The sequence below is a fragment of the Salvelinus namaycush genome, chromosome 5 (genome assembly GCF_016432855.1).
Source record: "Salvelinus namaycush isolate Seneca chromosome 5, SaNama_1.0, whole genome shotgun sequence".
Lineage (NCBI taxonomy): Eukaryota > Metazoa > Chordata > Actinopteri > Salmoniformes > Salmonidae > Salvelinus > Salvelinus namaycush.
In genome coordinates this window covers 17196554-17212675 of record NC_052311.1, presented here as the reverse complement: position 1 = coordinate 17212675, position 16122 = coordinate 17196554, and the positions used below count along the sequence as shown (strand labels likewise).

The 16122-nt window shown below is 41.8% G+C and overlaps 1 protein-coding gene across 1 annotated transcript; it reads left to right on the top strand.

The window, feature by feature from the left end:
* Positions 1 to 15377, top strand: LOC120046952 (transmembrane protein 255A-like). Its single transcript, XM_038992503.1, has 9 exons — positions 1 to 13; positions 103 to 245; positions 2104 to 2166; positions 11724 to 11813; positions 12468 to 12539; positions 12735 to 12823; positions 13552 to 13714; positions 14811 to 14960; positions 15231 to 15377. Exons 1-9 carry the CDS (start codon positions 1 to 3, stop codon positions 15375 to 15377), a joined length of 930 nt encoding a protein of 309 aa, XP_038848431.1.
* The last annotated feature ends 745 nt before the right edge of the window (positions 15378 to 16122 follow it).

Sequence of the window (16122 nt, the reverse complement as noted above, 5' to 3'; positions counted from 1 at the left end):
ATGGTATATACAGGTATATTGAGGGTATATATAGGTATATACAGGTACAGTATATTGAGGGTATATACAGGTATATTGTCTAACGCTGTGTTTGTCTTCCAGGATCATTCAAACAGAGGAAACGGAAGTCCATCATGGTCACTATGATGTTGCTCATTGTGTCTGTACTCATCCTTATCTTTGGACTGGCAGCCACCACCAGGACACAGAACATCACAGTCGGTGGCTACTACCCTGGAGTCATTGTAAGTAGAAGTCTAACATCTTACTGTCTTAGCGATATGTCATACCTCAACGAGAAGAGGGTAACACTATAATGCATCACAAGACTTGTCATGAGTATATGACCCTCTTGTAATGGCTTATCATCCTCTCGATCCTAACTAAATACCAGCCATTTTGAGAAAGTTTAAATGTTGTTACACAGAGCGACATAACATATTAAAAGCTTGATTCTTATAATACATTATAAATATTTTATACATGCTTATACATGCTTCTATAATAACATTATTATTGTTATTATTATTATTATAATAATTAGTTATAAACAAGAAATTCCGTCACAGATTTACTATTCTACTCTATTCTATACCATTCTATTCTATTATACTCTATTCTGTTCTACTCTATTCTTTTCTACTCTAAAGCCCGTTATGCCTGCAGACTTTAAGTAACTTTAAGTGTTTATGAAAAGAGTATTGCATACCATCCAGGGTAATATGCTCTGGCTGATGTAAGCTCTCTTTTAGCTGCTTTTGAGTGATAATTTATGATGGTCTCTCAGAGGGTGGCATTTCCCCCACATTCATTATTTAGCATGTTTGTCATTAGAGGATGAAACATGTACTCATCATCCATAAATTGGCTTCAGAGTCCCCATCTATACAACTCTCAGCATTCTGCCTCAGAAGAAAGCAACAGTGGTGGTCCTATAGAGCTTATACTAATATATTGTAAACCTTATTCTAAGCCATTATTAAGACTCATACATGCTTATAACAAGTTCTAAAGAAGAAGCTCCCTAACAGTAAAAAGAAATGTCCTTTGTTCTATTCTATTCAGTGTGGATTATCAAGGCGAGACCCAGATGCAGACACAGGAGGCAGATGGTTAGAGTCTTTGATATTTATTGACAATCCAAAAGGGCTAGGCAAGAGAATGGTCATGGACAGGCTAAAGGTCAAAACCAGTTCAGAGTCCAGGAGGTACAGAGTGGCAGGCGTGGCAGGGCAAGCAGAATGGTCAGGCAGGCGGGTATGAAGTCCAGAAAACAGGCAAGGGTCAAAACCGGGAGGACTAGCAAAAGAGAAAGGAGGAGCACGGGAAAACACGCTGGTTGACTTGAAAAACATACAAGACGAACTGGCACAGAGAGACAGGAATAACAGGATAAATACACTGGGGAAAATAAGCGACACCTGGAGGGGGTGGAGGCAAACACAAGAAGCAGGTCAGGGCGTGACAGTGGATGTTGATTAGGCTGTCTCTAAGAATAAATCAACTATGGTCATTCTTCTGAAGAAAGACCAGTGAATCAAATTTCAGATACAATAATAAGCCAGATATTTAAGAACAGCATTGGCTAGGATAGATCAAGATAAATGTTATTGTGAACTTGTGTGAATAGAGCTGAGACTGGCTGTACTTTCACCACATGTATCTTACTGAGTGATCAATGTCACGATTATAGATATGGGCCCTGTTCGAATACTTCAGAAATGCATCCTTCCTTACCTTCCTACCAGTGATGTAGTGGTAAAAAATAGGTGGGTAAACTCTGATCACCGGTCGTGGTGAAAAAAAAGTAACGCACCCTATACTTTCAATGCCTTTTTCGGCAAAAGGTGGGTAAACTGTTACAGACCTGTGATTACTTCCATGAAGTACCTCAAGGAAACAAGGAAGGGAGGATGCATTTCTACAGTATTTGAACAGGGCCGTTTTATTATTTCTGGGGAAAGGTCATTTGGGTGAACCGAATGGAAGGGCCATTTCCTGATCCTGAGGGACTCAGTGTTGTGTTGTAATTGCTGATTCAAATGAATTTCCTATTTATTCCAGTTCCACTGGCGCCCTATCAACAGTCTGCTCTTTTTTCAGCTGGGCTTTGGCTCCTTTCTGGGAATCATCGGAGCCCATCTGATAGAAAACAAGAGGCAGATGGTAAGAGGAATTATATTACGCCTGCACTTCCGTATCAGTTTCTATGCCACGGCTCTATATCTCTCTGCAGACATACACCACCAATAACCCAATCCAATTATTTAAGCTGCATTCACTTGACATAGACTACATCCAAATTGTGGTCTTCATGTGGCATGGGCACACAACCACAGCTACCTTCTCTAGCAGAACGACACAGTTGGCTCACAGGGGTTTTAGCGTGGCTATCAGAAAATAGCTCCTAGGGCTTCTTGTGAGATGCACCCAGAAATAGACATGTGTAAGAGGAGGAGGACAGATGTCCACGCAGGAATGTACAGAAGGAACTGCAGATGAAGGGTGGTGCCAGGGGCATAGCCACTCCCCATAGCTCCCGAAATGAATAATGAGTGTGTAGCGTGACAGCCTTAACACACAGAAACTACAGGGAGGCTGGATGAGGAGCAAATATCAGTAAACAACTAACATCCAAAGCATCCTAGTGCATTTATCCCACATAATACAGTAGAGATGTTGCCACCCTAGTGCATTTATCCCACATAATACAGTAGAGATGTTGCCACCCTAGTGCATTCCTCCCACATAATACAGTGGAGCTGTTGCCACCCTACCGCATTCCTCCCACATAATACAGTGGAGCTGTTGCCACCCTAGTGCATTCATCCCACATAATACAGTGGAGCTGTTGCCACCCTACCGCATTCCTCCCACATAATACAGTGGAGCTGTTGCCACCCTAGTGCATTCCTCCCACATAATACAGTGGAACTGTTGCTAACCTAGTGCATTCATCCCACATAATAGGGTGGAGATGTTGCCACCCTAGTGCATTCATCCCACATAATAGGGTGGAGATGTTGCCACCCTACCGCATTCCTCCCACATAATACAGTGGAACTGTTGCCACCCTAGTGCATTCATCCCACATAATACAGTGAAGATGTTGTCACCCTAGTGCATTCATCCCACAAAATACAGTGGAACTGTTGCTAACCTAGTGCATTCATCCCACATAATACAGTGGAACTGTTGCTAACCTAGTGCATTCATCCCACATAATACAGTGGAACTGTTGCCACCCTAGTGCATTCATCCCACATAATACAGTGGAACTGTTGCTAACCTAGTGCATTCATCCCACATAATACAGTGGAACTGTTGCCACCCTAGTGCATTCATCCCACATAATACAGTGGAACTGTTGCCACCCTACCACATTCCTCCCACATAATACAGTGGAACTGTTGCTAACCTAGTGCATTCATCCCACATAATACAGTGGAACTGTTGCCACCCTAGTGCATTCATCCCACATAATACAGTGGAGCTGTTGCCACCCTACCGCATTCCTCCCACATAATACAGTGGAACTGTTGCCACCCTAGTGCATTCATCCCACATAATACAGTGGAACTGTTGCTAACCTAGTGCATTCATCCCACATAATACAGTGGAACTGTTGCCACCCTACCGCATTCCTCCCACATAATACAGTGGAACTGTTGCTAACCTAGTGCATTCCTCCCACATAATACAGTGGAGCTGTTGCCACCCTAGTGCATTCATCCCACATAATACAGTGAAGATGTTGCCACCCTAGTGCATTCATCCCACATAATACAGTGGAGCTGTTGCCACCCTAGTGCATTCATCCCACATAATACAGTGGAACTGTTGCTAACCTAGTGCATTCATCCCACATAATACAGTGGAGCTGTTGCCACCCTACCACATTCCTCCCCACATAATACAGTGGAACTGTTGCCACCCTAGTGCATTCATCCCACATAATACAGTGGAGCTGTTGCCACCCTAGTGCATTCATCCCACATAATACAGTGGAACTGTTGCTAACCTAGTGCATTCATCCCACATAATACAGTGGAACTGTTGCCACCCTAGTGCATTCCTCCCACATAATACAGTGGAACTGTTGCTAACCTAGTGCATTCATCCCACATAATACAGTGGAACTGTTGCCACCCAAGTGCATTCCTCCCACATAATACAGTGGAACTGTTGCTAACCTAGTGCATTCATCCCACATAATACAGTGGAACTGTTGCCACCCTAGTGCATTCATCCCACATAATACAGTGGAACTGTTGCTAACCTAGTGCATTCATCCCACATAATACAGTGGAGCTGTTGCCACCCTACCACATTCCTCCCACATAATACAGTGGAACTGTTGCCACCTTAGTGCATTCCTCCCACATAATACAGTGGAACTGTTGCTAACCTAGTGCATTCATCCCACATAATACAGTGGAGCTGTTGCCACCCTACCACATTCCTCCCACATAATACAGTGGAACTGTTGCCACCCTAGTGCATTCATCCCACATAATACAGTGGAGCTGTTGCCACCCTAGTGCATTCATCCCACATAATACAGTGGAACTGTTGCTAACCTAGTGCATTCATCCCACATAATACAGTGGAACTGTTGCCACCCTAGTGCATTCCTCCCACATAATACAGTGGAACTGTTGCTAACCTAGTGCATTCATCCCACATAATACAGTGGAGCTGTTGCCACCCTACCACATTCCTCCCACATAATACTGTGGAGCTGTTGCCACCCTACCGCATTCCTCCCACATAATACAGTGGAACTGTTGCTAACCTAGTGCATTCATCCCACATAATACAGTGGAGCTGTTGCCACCCTAGTGCATTCTTCCCACATAATACAGTGGAACTGTTGCTAACCTAGTGCATTCATCCCACATAATACAGTGGAACTGTTGCCACCCTAGGGCATTCATCCCACATAATACAGTGGAACTGTTGCTAACCTAGTGCATTCATCCCACATAATACAGTGAAGATGTTGCCACCCTAGTGCATTCATCACACATAATACAGTGGAACTGTTGCTAACCTAGTGCATTCATCCCACATAATACAGTGGAACTGTTGCCACCCTACCGCATTCCTCCCACATGATACAGTGGAACTGTTGCTAACCTAGTGCATTCATCCCACATAATACAGTGGAACTGTTGCCACCCTAGTGCATTCATCCCACATAATACAGTGGAGCTGTTGCCACCCTACCGCATTCCTCCCACATAATACAGTGGAACTGTTGCCACCCTAGTGCATTCATCCCACATAATACAGTGGAACTGTTGCTAACCTAGTGCATTCATCCCACATAATACAGTGGAACTGTTGCCACCCTACCGCATTCCTCCAACATAATACAGTGGAACTGTTGCTAACCTAGTGCATTCCTCCCACATAATACAGTGGAGCTGTTGCCACCCTAGTGCATTCATCCCACATAATACAGTGAAGATGTTGCCACCCTAGTGCATTCATCCCACATAATACAGTGGAGCTGTTGCCACCCTAGTGCATTCATCCCACATAATACAGTGGAACTGTTGCTAACCTAGTGCATTCATCCCACATAATACAGTGGAGCTGTTGCCACCCTACCACATTCCTCCCCACATAATACAGTGGAACTGTTGCCACCCTAGTGCATTCCTCCCACATAATACAGTGGAACTGTTGCTAACCTAGTGCATTCATCCCACATAATACAGTGGAACTGTTGCCACCCAAGTGCATTCCTCCCACATAATACAGTGGAACTGTTGCTAACCTAGTGCATTCATCCCACATAATACAGTGGAACTGTTGCCACCCTAGTGCATTCATCCCACATAATACAGTGGAACTGTTGCTAACCTAGTGCATTCATCCCACATAATACAGTGGAGCTGTTGCCACCCTACCACATTCCTCCCACATAATACAGTGGAACTGTTGCCACCTTAGTGCATTCCTCCCACATAATACAGTGGAACTGTTGCTAACCTAGTGCATTCATCCCACATAATACAGTGGAGCTGTTGCCACCCTACCACATTCCTCCCACATAATACAGTGGAACTGTTGCCACCCTAGTGCATTCATCCCACATAATACAGTGGAGCTGTTGCCACCCTAGTGCATTCATCCCACATAATACAGTGGAACTGTTGCTAACCTAGTGCATTCATCCCACATAATACAGTGGAACTGTTGCCACCCTAGTGCATTCCTCCCACATAATACAGTGGAACTGTTGCTAACCTAGTGCATTCATCCCACATAATACAGTGGAGCTGTTGCCACCCTACCACATTCCTCCCACATAATACTGTGGAGCTGTTGCCACCCTACCGCATTCCTCCCACATAATACAGTGGAACTGTTGCTAACCTAGTGCATTCATCCCACATAATACAGTGGAACTGTTGCCACCCTAGGGCATTCATCCCACATAATACAGTGGAACTGTTGCTAACCTAGTGCATTCATCCCACATAATACAGTGAAGATGTTGCCACCCTAGTGCATTCATCCCACATAATACAGTGGAACTGTTGCTAACCTAGTGCATTCATCCCACATAATACAGTGGAACTGTTGCCACCCTAGTGCATTCCTCCCACGTAATACAGTGGAACTGTTGCTAACCTACCACATTCCTCCCACATAATACAGTGGAGATGTTGCCACCCTAGTGCATTCATCCCACATAATACAGTGGAACTGTTGCCACCCTAGTGCATTCATCCCACATAATACAGTGGAACTGTTGCCACTCTAGTGCATTCCTCCCACATAATACAGTGGAACTGTTGCCACTCTAGTGCATTCCTCCCACATAATACAGTGGAACTGTTGCTAACCTACCACATTCCTCCCACATAATACAGTGGAGATGTTGCCACCCTAGTGCATTCCTCCCACATAATACAGTGGAACTGTTGCTAACCTAGTGCATTCATCCCACAATACAGTGGAGCTGTTGCCACCCTGGTGCATTTATCCCACATAATACAGTGGAACTGTTGCCACCCTAGTGCATTCATCCCACATAATACAGTGGAACTGTTGCTAACCTACCACATTCCTCCCACATAATACAGTGGAGATGTTGCCACCCTAGTGCATTCCTCCCACATAATACAGTGGAACTGTTGCTAACCTAGTGCATTCCTCCCACATAATACAGTGGACAACATATGGATATATCCGGCACCATCCACACATGTATACATGATTTTAGACAATGTCAAAATGTGGAAATATTGTTGTTGTTGATGTTGCCAAACATAGATGGAATATATTCCCATGGAATGAATCTTGGCTCAGATCCAAGTCCCTGCAGTTGCTGGTTGCTTTTGAATGTGTGGTGTCCCTGGCTACTGCTTCCTTCCTCTCCTCTCCTCCCAGGGAGGGCTGTAGAGTGTTGTAGAAAGGGTGGGGTGATGTGTCATTGAATACATGCTGTCTTTCTTTGAGAAGTGAAAGGACTTGAGGGTGAGGGTAGCGATGCCTGAAAAGAGCTGGGCACTGTGCCACGTGGGGCGGGCACCGCAGGACCGAGGTGACAGTCAGAGCACTCTATCACTGTTGTCCTGTGCCCACCCCCAATATACACCCCCACCCCGTCTCCTCACCGGGAACATTCATACTCACGCACCCAGGGCACGCTGCATTCTCAGTGACCTGGTTTACACGTGTCCTCACACACTCATATATGAACACACGCACATACGCAAGAACACATTTCATGTGTGAATAGACACACACACATCATGCACACACGCACACACACACACACACATAGACACACTATCATAGGGCACCTGCAACAGCTACAATGCCACATTAAATTAGAAGCAGGTATTGAAGTTACCTATAATTCCAACTCCAATTCATAATGTAGTAGATCATTCATAATATAGTAGATAATACATAATATAGTAGATAATTCATAATGTAGTAGATAATACTGTAGTAGATATTGCTGTAGTAGATTATACATAATGTAGTAGATAATACATCGTGTAGTAGATAATACTGTCGTAGATGATACATAATGTAGTAGATAATACTGTAGTAGATAATATTGTAGTAGATAATACTGTAGTAGATAATACTGTAGTAGATAATACACAATATAGTAGATAATACAACATGTAGTAGATAATACATAATGTAGTAGATAATGATGTTGTAGATGATACATAATGTAGTAGATAATACTGTAGTAGATAATACTGTAGTAGATAATACATAATGTAGTAGATAATACATAATGCAGTAGATGATACATAATGTAGTAGATAATACATAATGTAGTAGATAATACTGTAGTAGATAATACATAATGTAGTAGATAATACATAATGTAGTAGATAATTCATAATATAGTAGATCATTAATAATATAGTAGATAATACATAATGTAGTAGATAATACATAATGTAGTAGATCATTCATAATGTAGTAGATAATACATAATGTAGTAGATAATTCATAATATAGTAGATCATTAATAATATAGTAGATAATACATAATGTAGTAGATAATACATAATGTAGTAGATCATTCATAATATAGTAGATAATTCATAATGTAGTAGATAATTCATAATGTAGGAGATAATACATGACATACTGTAGTAGATAATACATAATGTAGTAGATAATACATACTGTAGTAGATAATTCATAATGTAGTAGATAATACATAATGTAGTAGATAATACATAATGTAGTAGATAATACATAATGTAGTAGATAATACATAATGTAGTAGATAATTCATAATGTAGTAGATAATACTGTAGTAGATAATACATAATGTAGTAGATAATACATAATGCAGTAGATGATACATAATGTAGTAGATAATACTGTAGTAGATAATACATAATGTAGTAGATAATACAACATGTAGTAGATAATACATAATGTAGTAGATAATGATGTTGTAGATGATACATAATGTAGTAGATAATTCATAATATAGTAGATCATTAATAATATAGTAGATAATGCATAATGTAGTAGATAATACATGCTGTAGTAGATAATGCATAATGTAGTAGATAATACATACTGTAGTAGATAATTCATAATGTAGTAGATAATACATACTGTAGTAGATAATACATAATGTAATAGATAATACATACTGTAGTAGATCATTCATAATGTAGGAGATAATACATGACATACTGTAGTAGATAATACATAATGTAGTAGATAATACATACTGTAGTAGATAAAACATAATGTAGTAGATAAAACATACTGTAGTAGATAATACATAATGTAGTAGATAATACATACTGTAGTAGATAAAACATAATGTAGTAGATAATACATACTGTAGTAGATAAAACATAATGTAGTCGATAATACATACTGTAGTAGATAATACATAATGTAATAGATAATACATACTGTAGTAGATAATGCATAATGTAGTAGATAATACATACTGTAGTAGATCATTCATAATGTAGTAGATAAAACATACTGTAGTAGATAAAACATAATGTAGTAGATAAAACATACTGTAGTAGATAAAACATAATGTAGTAGATAATACATACTGTAGTAGATAATGCATAATGTAGTAGATAATACATACTGTAGTAGATCATTCATAATGTAGTAGATAATACATCATGTAGTAGATAATTCATGATGTAGTAGATAATAATGTAGTAGATAATACATCATGTGATAGGTAATACTGTAGTACCTAATACATAATGTAGTAGATCATCGAGAGCATCCAACATTGAGAGCATCCTGACTGGTTGCATCACTGCCTGGTACGGCAATTGCTCGGCCTCTGACCGCAAGGCACTACAGAGGGTAGTGCGTATGGCCCAGTACATCACTGGGGCTAAGCTGCCTGCCATCCAGGACCTCTACACCAGGTGGTGTCAGAGGAAGGCCCTAAAAATTGTCAAAGACCCCAGCCACCCCAGTCATAGACTGTTCTCTCTACTACCGCATGGCAAGCGGTATCGGAGTGCCAAGTCTAGGACAAAAAGGCTTCTCAACAGTTTTTACCTCCAAGCCATAAGACTCCTGAACAGGTAATCAAATGACTATCCGGACTATTTGCATTGTGTCTCCCCCCCCCCCCCCCCCCAACCCCTCTTTTTACGCTGCTGCTACCCTCTGTTTATCATATATGCATAGTCACTTTAACTATACATTCATGTATATACTACCTCAATTGGGCCGACCAACCAGTGCTCCCGACCAACCAGTGCTCCCGCACATTGGCTAACCGGGCTATCTGCATTGTGTCCCACCCACCACCCGCCAACCCCTCTTTTACGCTACTGCTACTCTCTGTTCATCATATATGAATAGTCACTTTAACCATATCTACATGTACATACTACCTCAATCAGCCTGACTAACCGGTGTCTGTATGTAGCCTTGCTACTTTTATAGCCTTTTTTATTTCTTTACCTACCTATTGTTCACCTAATACCTTTTTTGCACTATTGGTTAGAGCCTGTAAGTAAGCATTTCACTGTAAGGTCTACACCTGTTGTATTCGGCGCACGTGACAAATAAACTTTGATTTGATTTGAATACTGTAGTAGATAATACATAATGTGGTAGATAATACATAATGTAATAGATACATTTAAGCAATAAGGTCCGAGGGGGTGTGGTATTTGGCCACGGTAAGGGTTGTTCTTAGAACGACGCAACACGGAGTGCCTGGATACAGGCCTTAGCCGTGGTATATTGGCCATATACCACAAATACCACAAACCCCCGAGGTGCCTATATATATATATATAAAAGAAATGTCAATTGAAAAAAGGTCAAACGAAACGAAGTGTAACTAGTTTGCAGTCTTTCCAGCTTCAGTTTGAAGTGATTGTGTTAGCTGTGTTGTTGGCTAGCTCCTCTGAACAACAGTGTCCTGACAAGTGAGCACATTTTCTATGCCAGGCGAAATCGCGCCTCATTACCTCATTGTTATGGATGTATCCAAATAAATGTCACTAGAAAACAGCTTAAACAAATGCAAATGCAGCTTCTTTTCCATTATTCTGGCTGCACTTTTTGACGTGACTGTAAGTTAGCCGTAGTTGGCTAGCTAGCAAGCAAGGGATAAGAATGTTGCCAGTCAGTATGGCAATGGAACATTTAGAACGAACGACTGGGTCGCGTCCATAGCTACAGAACAAAAAGACTGAATGACTGGGTCACGTCTCTGGCAACCGAACTGATAGAACAACAACCAGCCGGCTTGGGTAGCAACCCTAGATTTGTGTCGAGACTATATCTTGTGGAAGGATGAAATAATACGAATAAACTTATCAAAATAACGTTTTTCATGAAAATGTGTCAATCATTATTTGAATATGTTGGTAACCCGTAAAAGTGATAATGCCCTCGAAGCTGGTGTTTGGAGGATATACACCCATGCCAATATATCCTCCAAACACTGGCTTCGAGGGCATTATCATGTAGTAGATAATACATCATGTAGTAGATAATACATCATGTAGTAGATAATACTTCATGTAGTAGATAATACATCATGTAGTAGATAATACATAATGTACAACATTAGATGCAGAACAACAAACACAATAATTTATTCATGGAATGAGAATATTTCCCCTGAGGTGACTTTCCAATGGAAGGTAATAAGACTAAGGTCTAAGTGGATAACTCTTTGTTTCTCTCATCACTCTTTGTTTCTCTTACAGCTGGTGGCGTCCATTGTGTTCATCAGTTTTGGAGTGGTGGCTGCCTTCTGCTGTGCCATTGTGGATGGGGTGTTTGCAGCCAGACACATAGTGAGTAGCAGTACCAAGCAGAGCCAATAAGCCAAGCTCTAATGCAGTTAACATGCAGTCATATGGAATATCAATGTTTTGGTGTTATTACACAGTAACCACACTAGTAACTGATTTAATATATAATATGACCATTGCCAATTATTTTCAATTATAAACTGGGTGGTTCGAGCCCTGAATGCTGATTGGCTGACAGTCATGGTATATCAGACCGTATACCACGGGTATGACCAAAACATTTATTTTTACTGCTCTAATTACGTTGGTAACCAATTTATAATAGCAATAAGGCACCTCGGGGGTTCGTGATATATGGCCGATATACCACGACTAAGGGCTGTGTCCAGGCACTCCGCGTTGCATTGTGCTTAAGAACAGCCCTTAGCCATGGTATACTGGCTATATACCACACCCCCTCGTGCGTTATTGCTTAATTATATCATTGTTTTTGTACCTTTTCTGTATTTTCCATGAGAAAGTATTAATTACATACTGGTTACTTACGTATAGAGTAACTATATGACATAAGTGAGTTTGAATCTAGTGTTGTTGCAGTGTATTCTGCTGGTGTGGTTGATGCTGTTGTTTCTTCTCTAGTGATGTGTAAAACCTAAACAGTAGGATGAAATGTTTGTATGTTTTGTTACGCCCCAGGACCTTAGACCTTACTATGCCGGCCGCTGTGATTTCTACGCCAATTCAAAATCCTCTGTGGATTATGAAGACGTAAGTGCACACTCATATCACCACTTTGTTGAAAGGTTGCCTTAAAGTTGTTTATATGTTGCCTTAAAGTTAAAAAGTTGCCTTAAAGTGGTTTAAACATTGCCTTAGATTTGAAAATCCATCAGTTCTCAATATAGAGAGCATGATCCAGATGCTTTACTGTGTGATAACAGTGACTGCCTGTGTGAAATCTAGGTTCACTGCCAGACAGCATCCCGTGCAACCTGTAACCTACGTGTGAAATCCAATACCTGCTACTGCTGTGACCTCTACAACTGTGGCAAGTGAGTTTCCCAAGTCTCTTTCACCAACTTCTGTCATCACAGGATTATTTTGATATTATCTCGCAGTCTGAGAGGCAGTTTAACTCATCTCAATTTGATTGTTTTCTTAGTTTGATTATTTCCTTGTTTACCTCACGTATTTACCCTTGTGCTGTTTTAGTGTATTTTGTGTTTGCTCTAAGGTCAGCACCGTTGGAAAAATGACATTTAAAAATCTTTTTTGGACTTATGTTTCAGAGAACATCCTCTTTTGGGACATGGGAATAAAGATGTTTTGAAAAAGTTTAGGAAAACGTCCATGATTTGGAAGTAGGTCCCTTTCTTTTAGCCCCTTGAGACTCATTAACAACCCATTTTCTGTTGTTGTGGTTGATTTTAACAGTAGCTGTGTAGAAGTCTTCTTGCTTGGAACACACCATGGGAATGAGTGTATCACTCCTGCATGAAGACCAGTCCACCTACCTGTCCCCCAGCTCTTACTCTCTAGTAGTTGTAGCTAGTTCCTCCATTTCAACTCCATTTGACAGCCAAAGGCCAACTTATGTTCATGTATTTATATTCTGTTGTCATTTTCTATCAAAGAATTAAATACACAGTGAATGTGGTACAAATTACACTTTTCTCTGTAGCCGTGCGTCTCAAGTAGGTGGTTCTTACTTACTTCTGTATGTCTTTACTCTTTGTCCTTCCTGATCTCGTACACCCACCTCTCCCACACACTGGCCCAGCCGTGTGGAGCTGATGGGGGGCTACCACGAGTACACGGAGGTGGGGAGCTGCGAGGATGTGGTACACCTTTATCACCTGCTGTGGTCCGTCACCATCCTCAACATCATCGCTCTCTTCCTGGGCATCATCACCGCCGCCGTGCTGGGAGGCTTCAAGGACATGGTGAGATGAACAGCAGGACATATCTGGGTTGTATTCATTAGGGCACATCCTAGCATTAAGTTTTAAAGTGTTTTTCAACAGAAACCGAAAGAAAGTGGTTCTTATTGGACTAGTTCAGGTATTCCTTCCCAGTTTCAGTCTGCTTTCTTCCATTTGGTGCCTAATGAATATGACCCTGGGATGTATATAGTGTACTTAGTTAAAGAAAGAAAGGGGGATACCTAGTCAATTGTACAACTGAATGCGTTCAACTGAACTGTAACTTCCGCATTTAACCCAACCCCTCTGAATAAGAGGGGTGAGGACGGCTGCCTTAATCGACATCCACGGCGCCTGGGGAACAGTGGGTTAACGACAGATTTGTTCCTTGTCAGCTCGAGAATTCGATCCAGCAACCTTTCGCCAGGCTACCTGCCGCCCCTACGTAGTTATGTCAAATAGTTTGAAATACTTGAGCAGCGATTGATTGAGTTTAACACAGTATAATGGAAGCAATGGAATATTCCCAAACATGCAAACCTCAAGCTGAATCAATTTAAATGTATTTATTGGATTTATTTGACCCAGGACATGGTATAAGACACTGACCCAGAGATGGAGGAGCAGACATGATATAAGACACTGACCCAGAGATGGAGGAGCAAGCATGGTATAAGACACTGACCCAGAGATGGAGGAGCAGACATGATATAAGACACTGACCCAGAGATGGAGGAGCAGACATGGTATAAGACACTGACCCAGAGATGGAGGAGCAGACATGATATAAGACACTGACCCAGAGATGGAGGAGCAGACATGGTATAAGATAGTAACCCGGTGGGCAGAAACGAACAATTCTTAAAAAGTTGCCCAACCATTCTTAAAAGGTTGAATGATGTTAATTAGGCATTTTAGGCATTTGATTTACTTAGGGTTTGCTCAAGATGAAAGCTTATCACCTCGGCCCTTAGTGTGGCCCTTAGTGTGGCCCTTCATCAATCATTGTTGTGTGTGTGCGCGTGTGTGTGCGTGTGTGTGTGTGTGAGAGTGTGTGTGCACACCATGGACTACATGTATCAGTATTGCTCATTCTATATGTATGTGTTTTGGACAGACGCCCATGCTGACCCCTGACTCGTGTGAGTCAGAGCCCCTCCCAGCAGCCCCTGTCTCCACAGAGCTTCCAGCTCCCAGCACCTCCTCCTTCAACTGCTACTACAGCAATGCCCCCTACCTGCCACCCTATACTGCCTACGACCTGCAGGTAATAAACTACTAATATCCATCATTCATTACCCCCCAGAAAGCCACAACTAACAGGAATAATTCATTAGGACTGAAGATTAACTTAAACTATGTGTGGGTAGCTCAAACTCTTGAGGAGATCACGAGTTTATGTCAATGGTGTTATGATTCTGTCCTCACTGCTTGACCATAGGATGAGTACTGTACAAACTCAAGTCGCCTGTACAAACTTTGTACAAACTCAAAGTTGTTTCAACCCCGGCTCACCTTCCCCCTCCTGTCTCTTCAGGGCTCCAGCATGATGTTCCCTGACTCTTCTGGCCTGTCTGATGAGTCCCAGTCGGGGGCCAGCCACATGTGGTCCTCCCTGGTCCCCCCATGCTACTCTCCACCTTACTGCCCACCCGACGAGAAGCCCCCGCCATACAGCCCCTAGGAGAGAAGCTGGAACTGGGAAAGAACAGGGGAGGACATCCGGTATCATCTCCTCTTTTGCCAGCTACATTGGCAACAAAGGGCAATGGGTATTGATGGGTGTTAATGGACCTTGAATATGAACCTGTTTGAACGCGAGCTGCTGCTGCTGCATATGGTCCAAACTGTTCCTGAGCAGCCAAGCCTGCCTGAGCTGTGTGGAATATAAAGATACAAGGAGTTAGTGGAAGAAAGAAAGAGCATGAGTCACTGATGTGACTAGAAGCCAGTGCTGTGAGGTTTAATTCATCCCCCAGTAAGTATAGCCTGTTAGGATTCAGTCAAATCTGGATGGAGCGGGGGGTATAGCAAGACCCTGCTTGGCCTACACCCCCTTTTCTCAGCAGACTCTCTCAGTTGGTGCCAGTTTGCTCCCTAACTCTTCCCCTTGGCCCTAACTCTTCCATGTCTGCATTTCTAAGGGGTCTGGGTAACTATAAGCAGCGTAGTGGGGGAGCCAACATCCTATCGTTTACACCTTACAGGTCTGTAAACATCAAAAGGTTATTTGAATTGATGTCATTAGGATCCCCATTAGCCGACACCAATGGTGACATCTAGTCTACCTGGGGTCCGACACACAACGAAAAAATACATTACAGACAAAAATACTATAATTTACATACATTTAAAAATATTAACATTAGCTAGGTTTCCATCCAATTGAGGACAGATTTTCATGCAAATATTCTAGAATCCGCATAAAG

Coding starts and splice junctions, on each gene's coding strand:
- LOC120046952 (XM_038992503.1), top strand. Junction 13,715..14,810: donor TGGGAGGCTTCAAGGACATG/GTGAGATGAACA, acceptor TGTTTTGGACAG/ACGCCCATGCTGACCCCTGA. Junction 14,961..15,230: donor ATACTGCCTACGACCTGCAG/GTAATAAACTAC, acceptor CTGTCTCTTCAG/GGCTCCAGCATGATGTTCCC.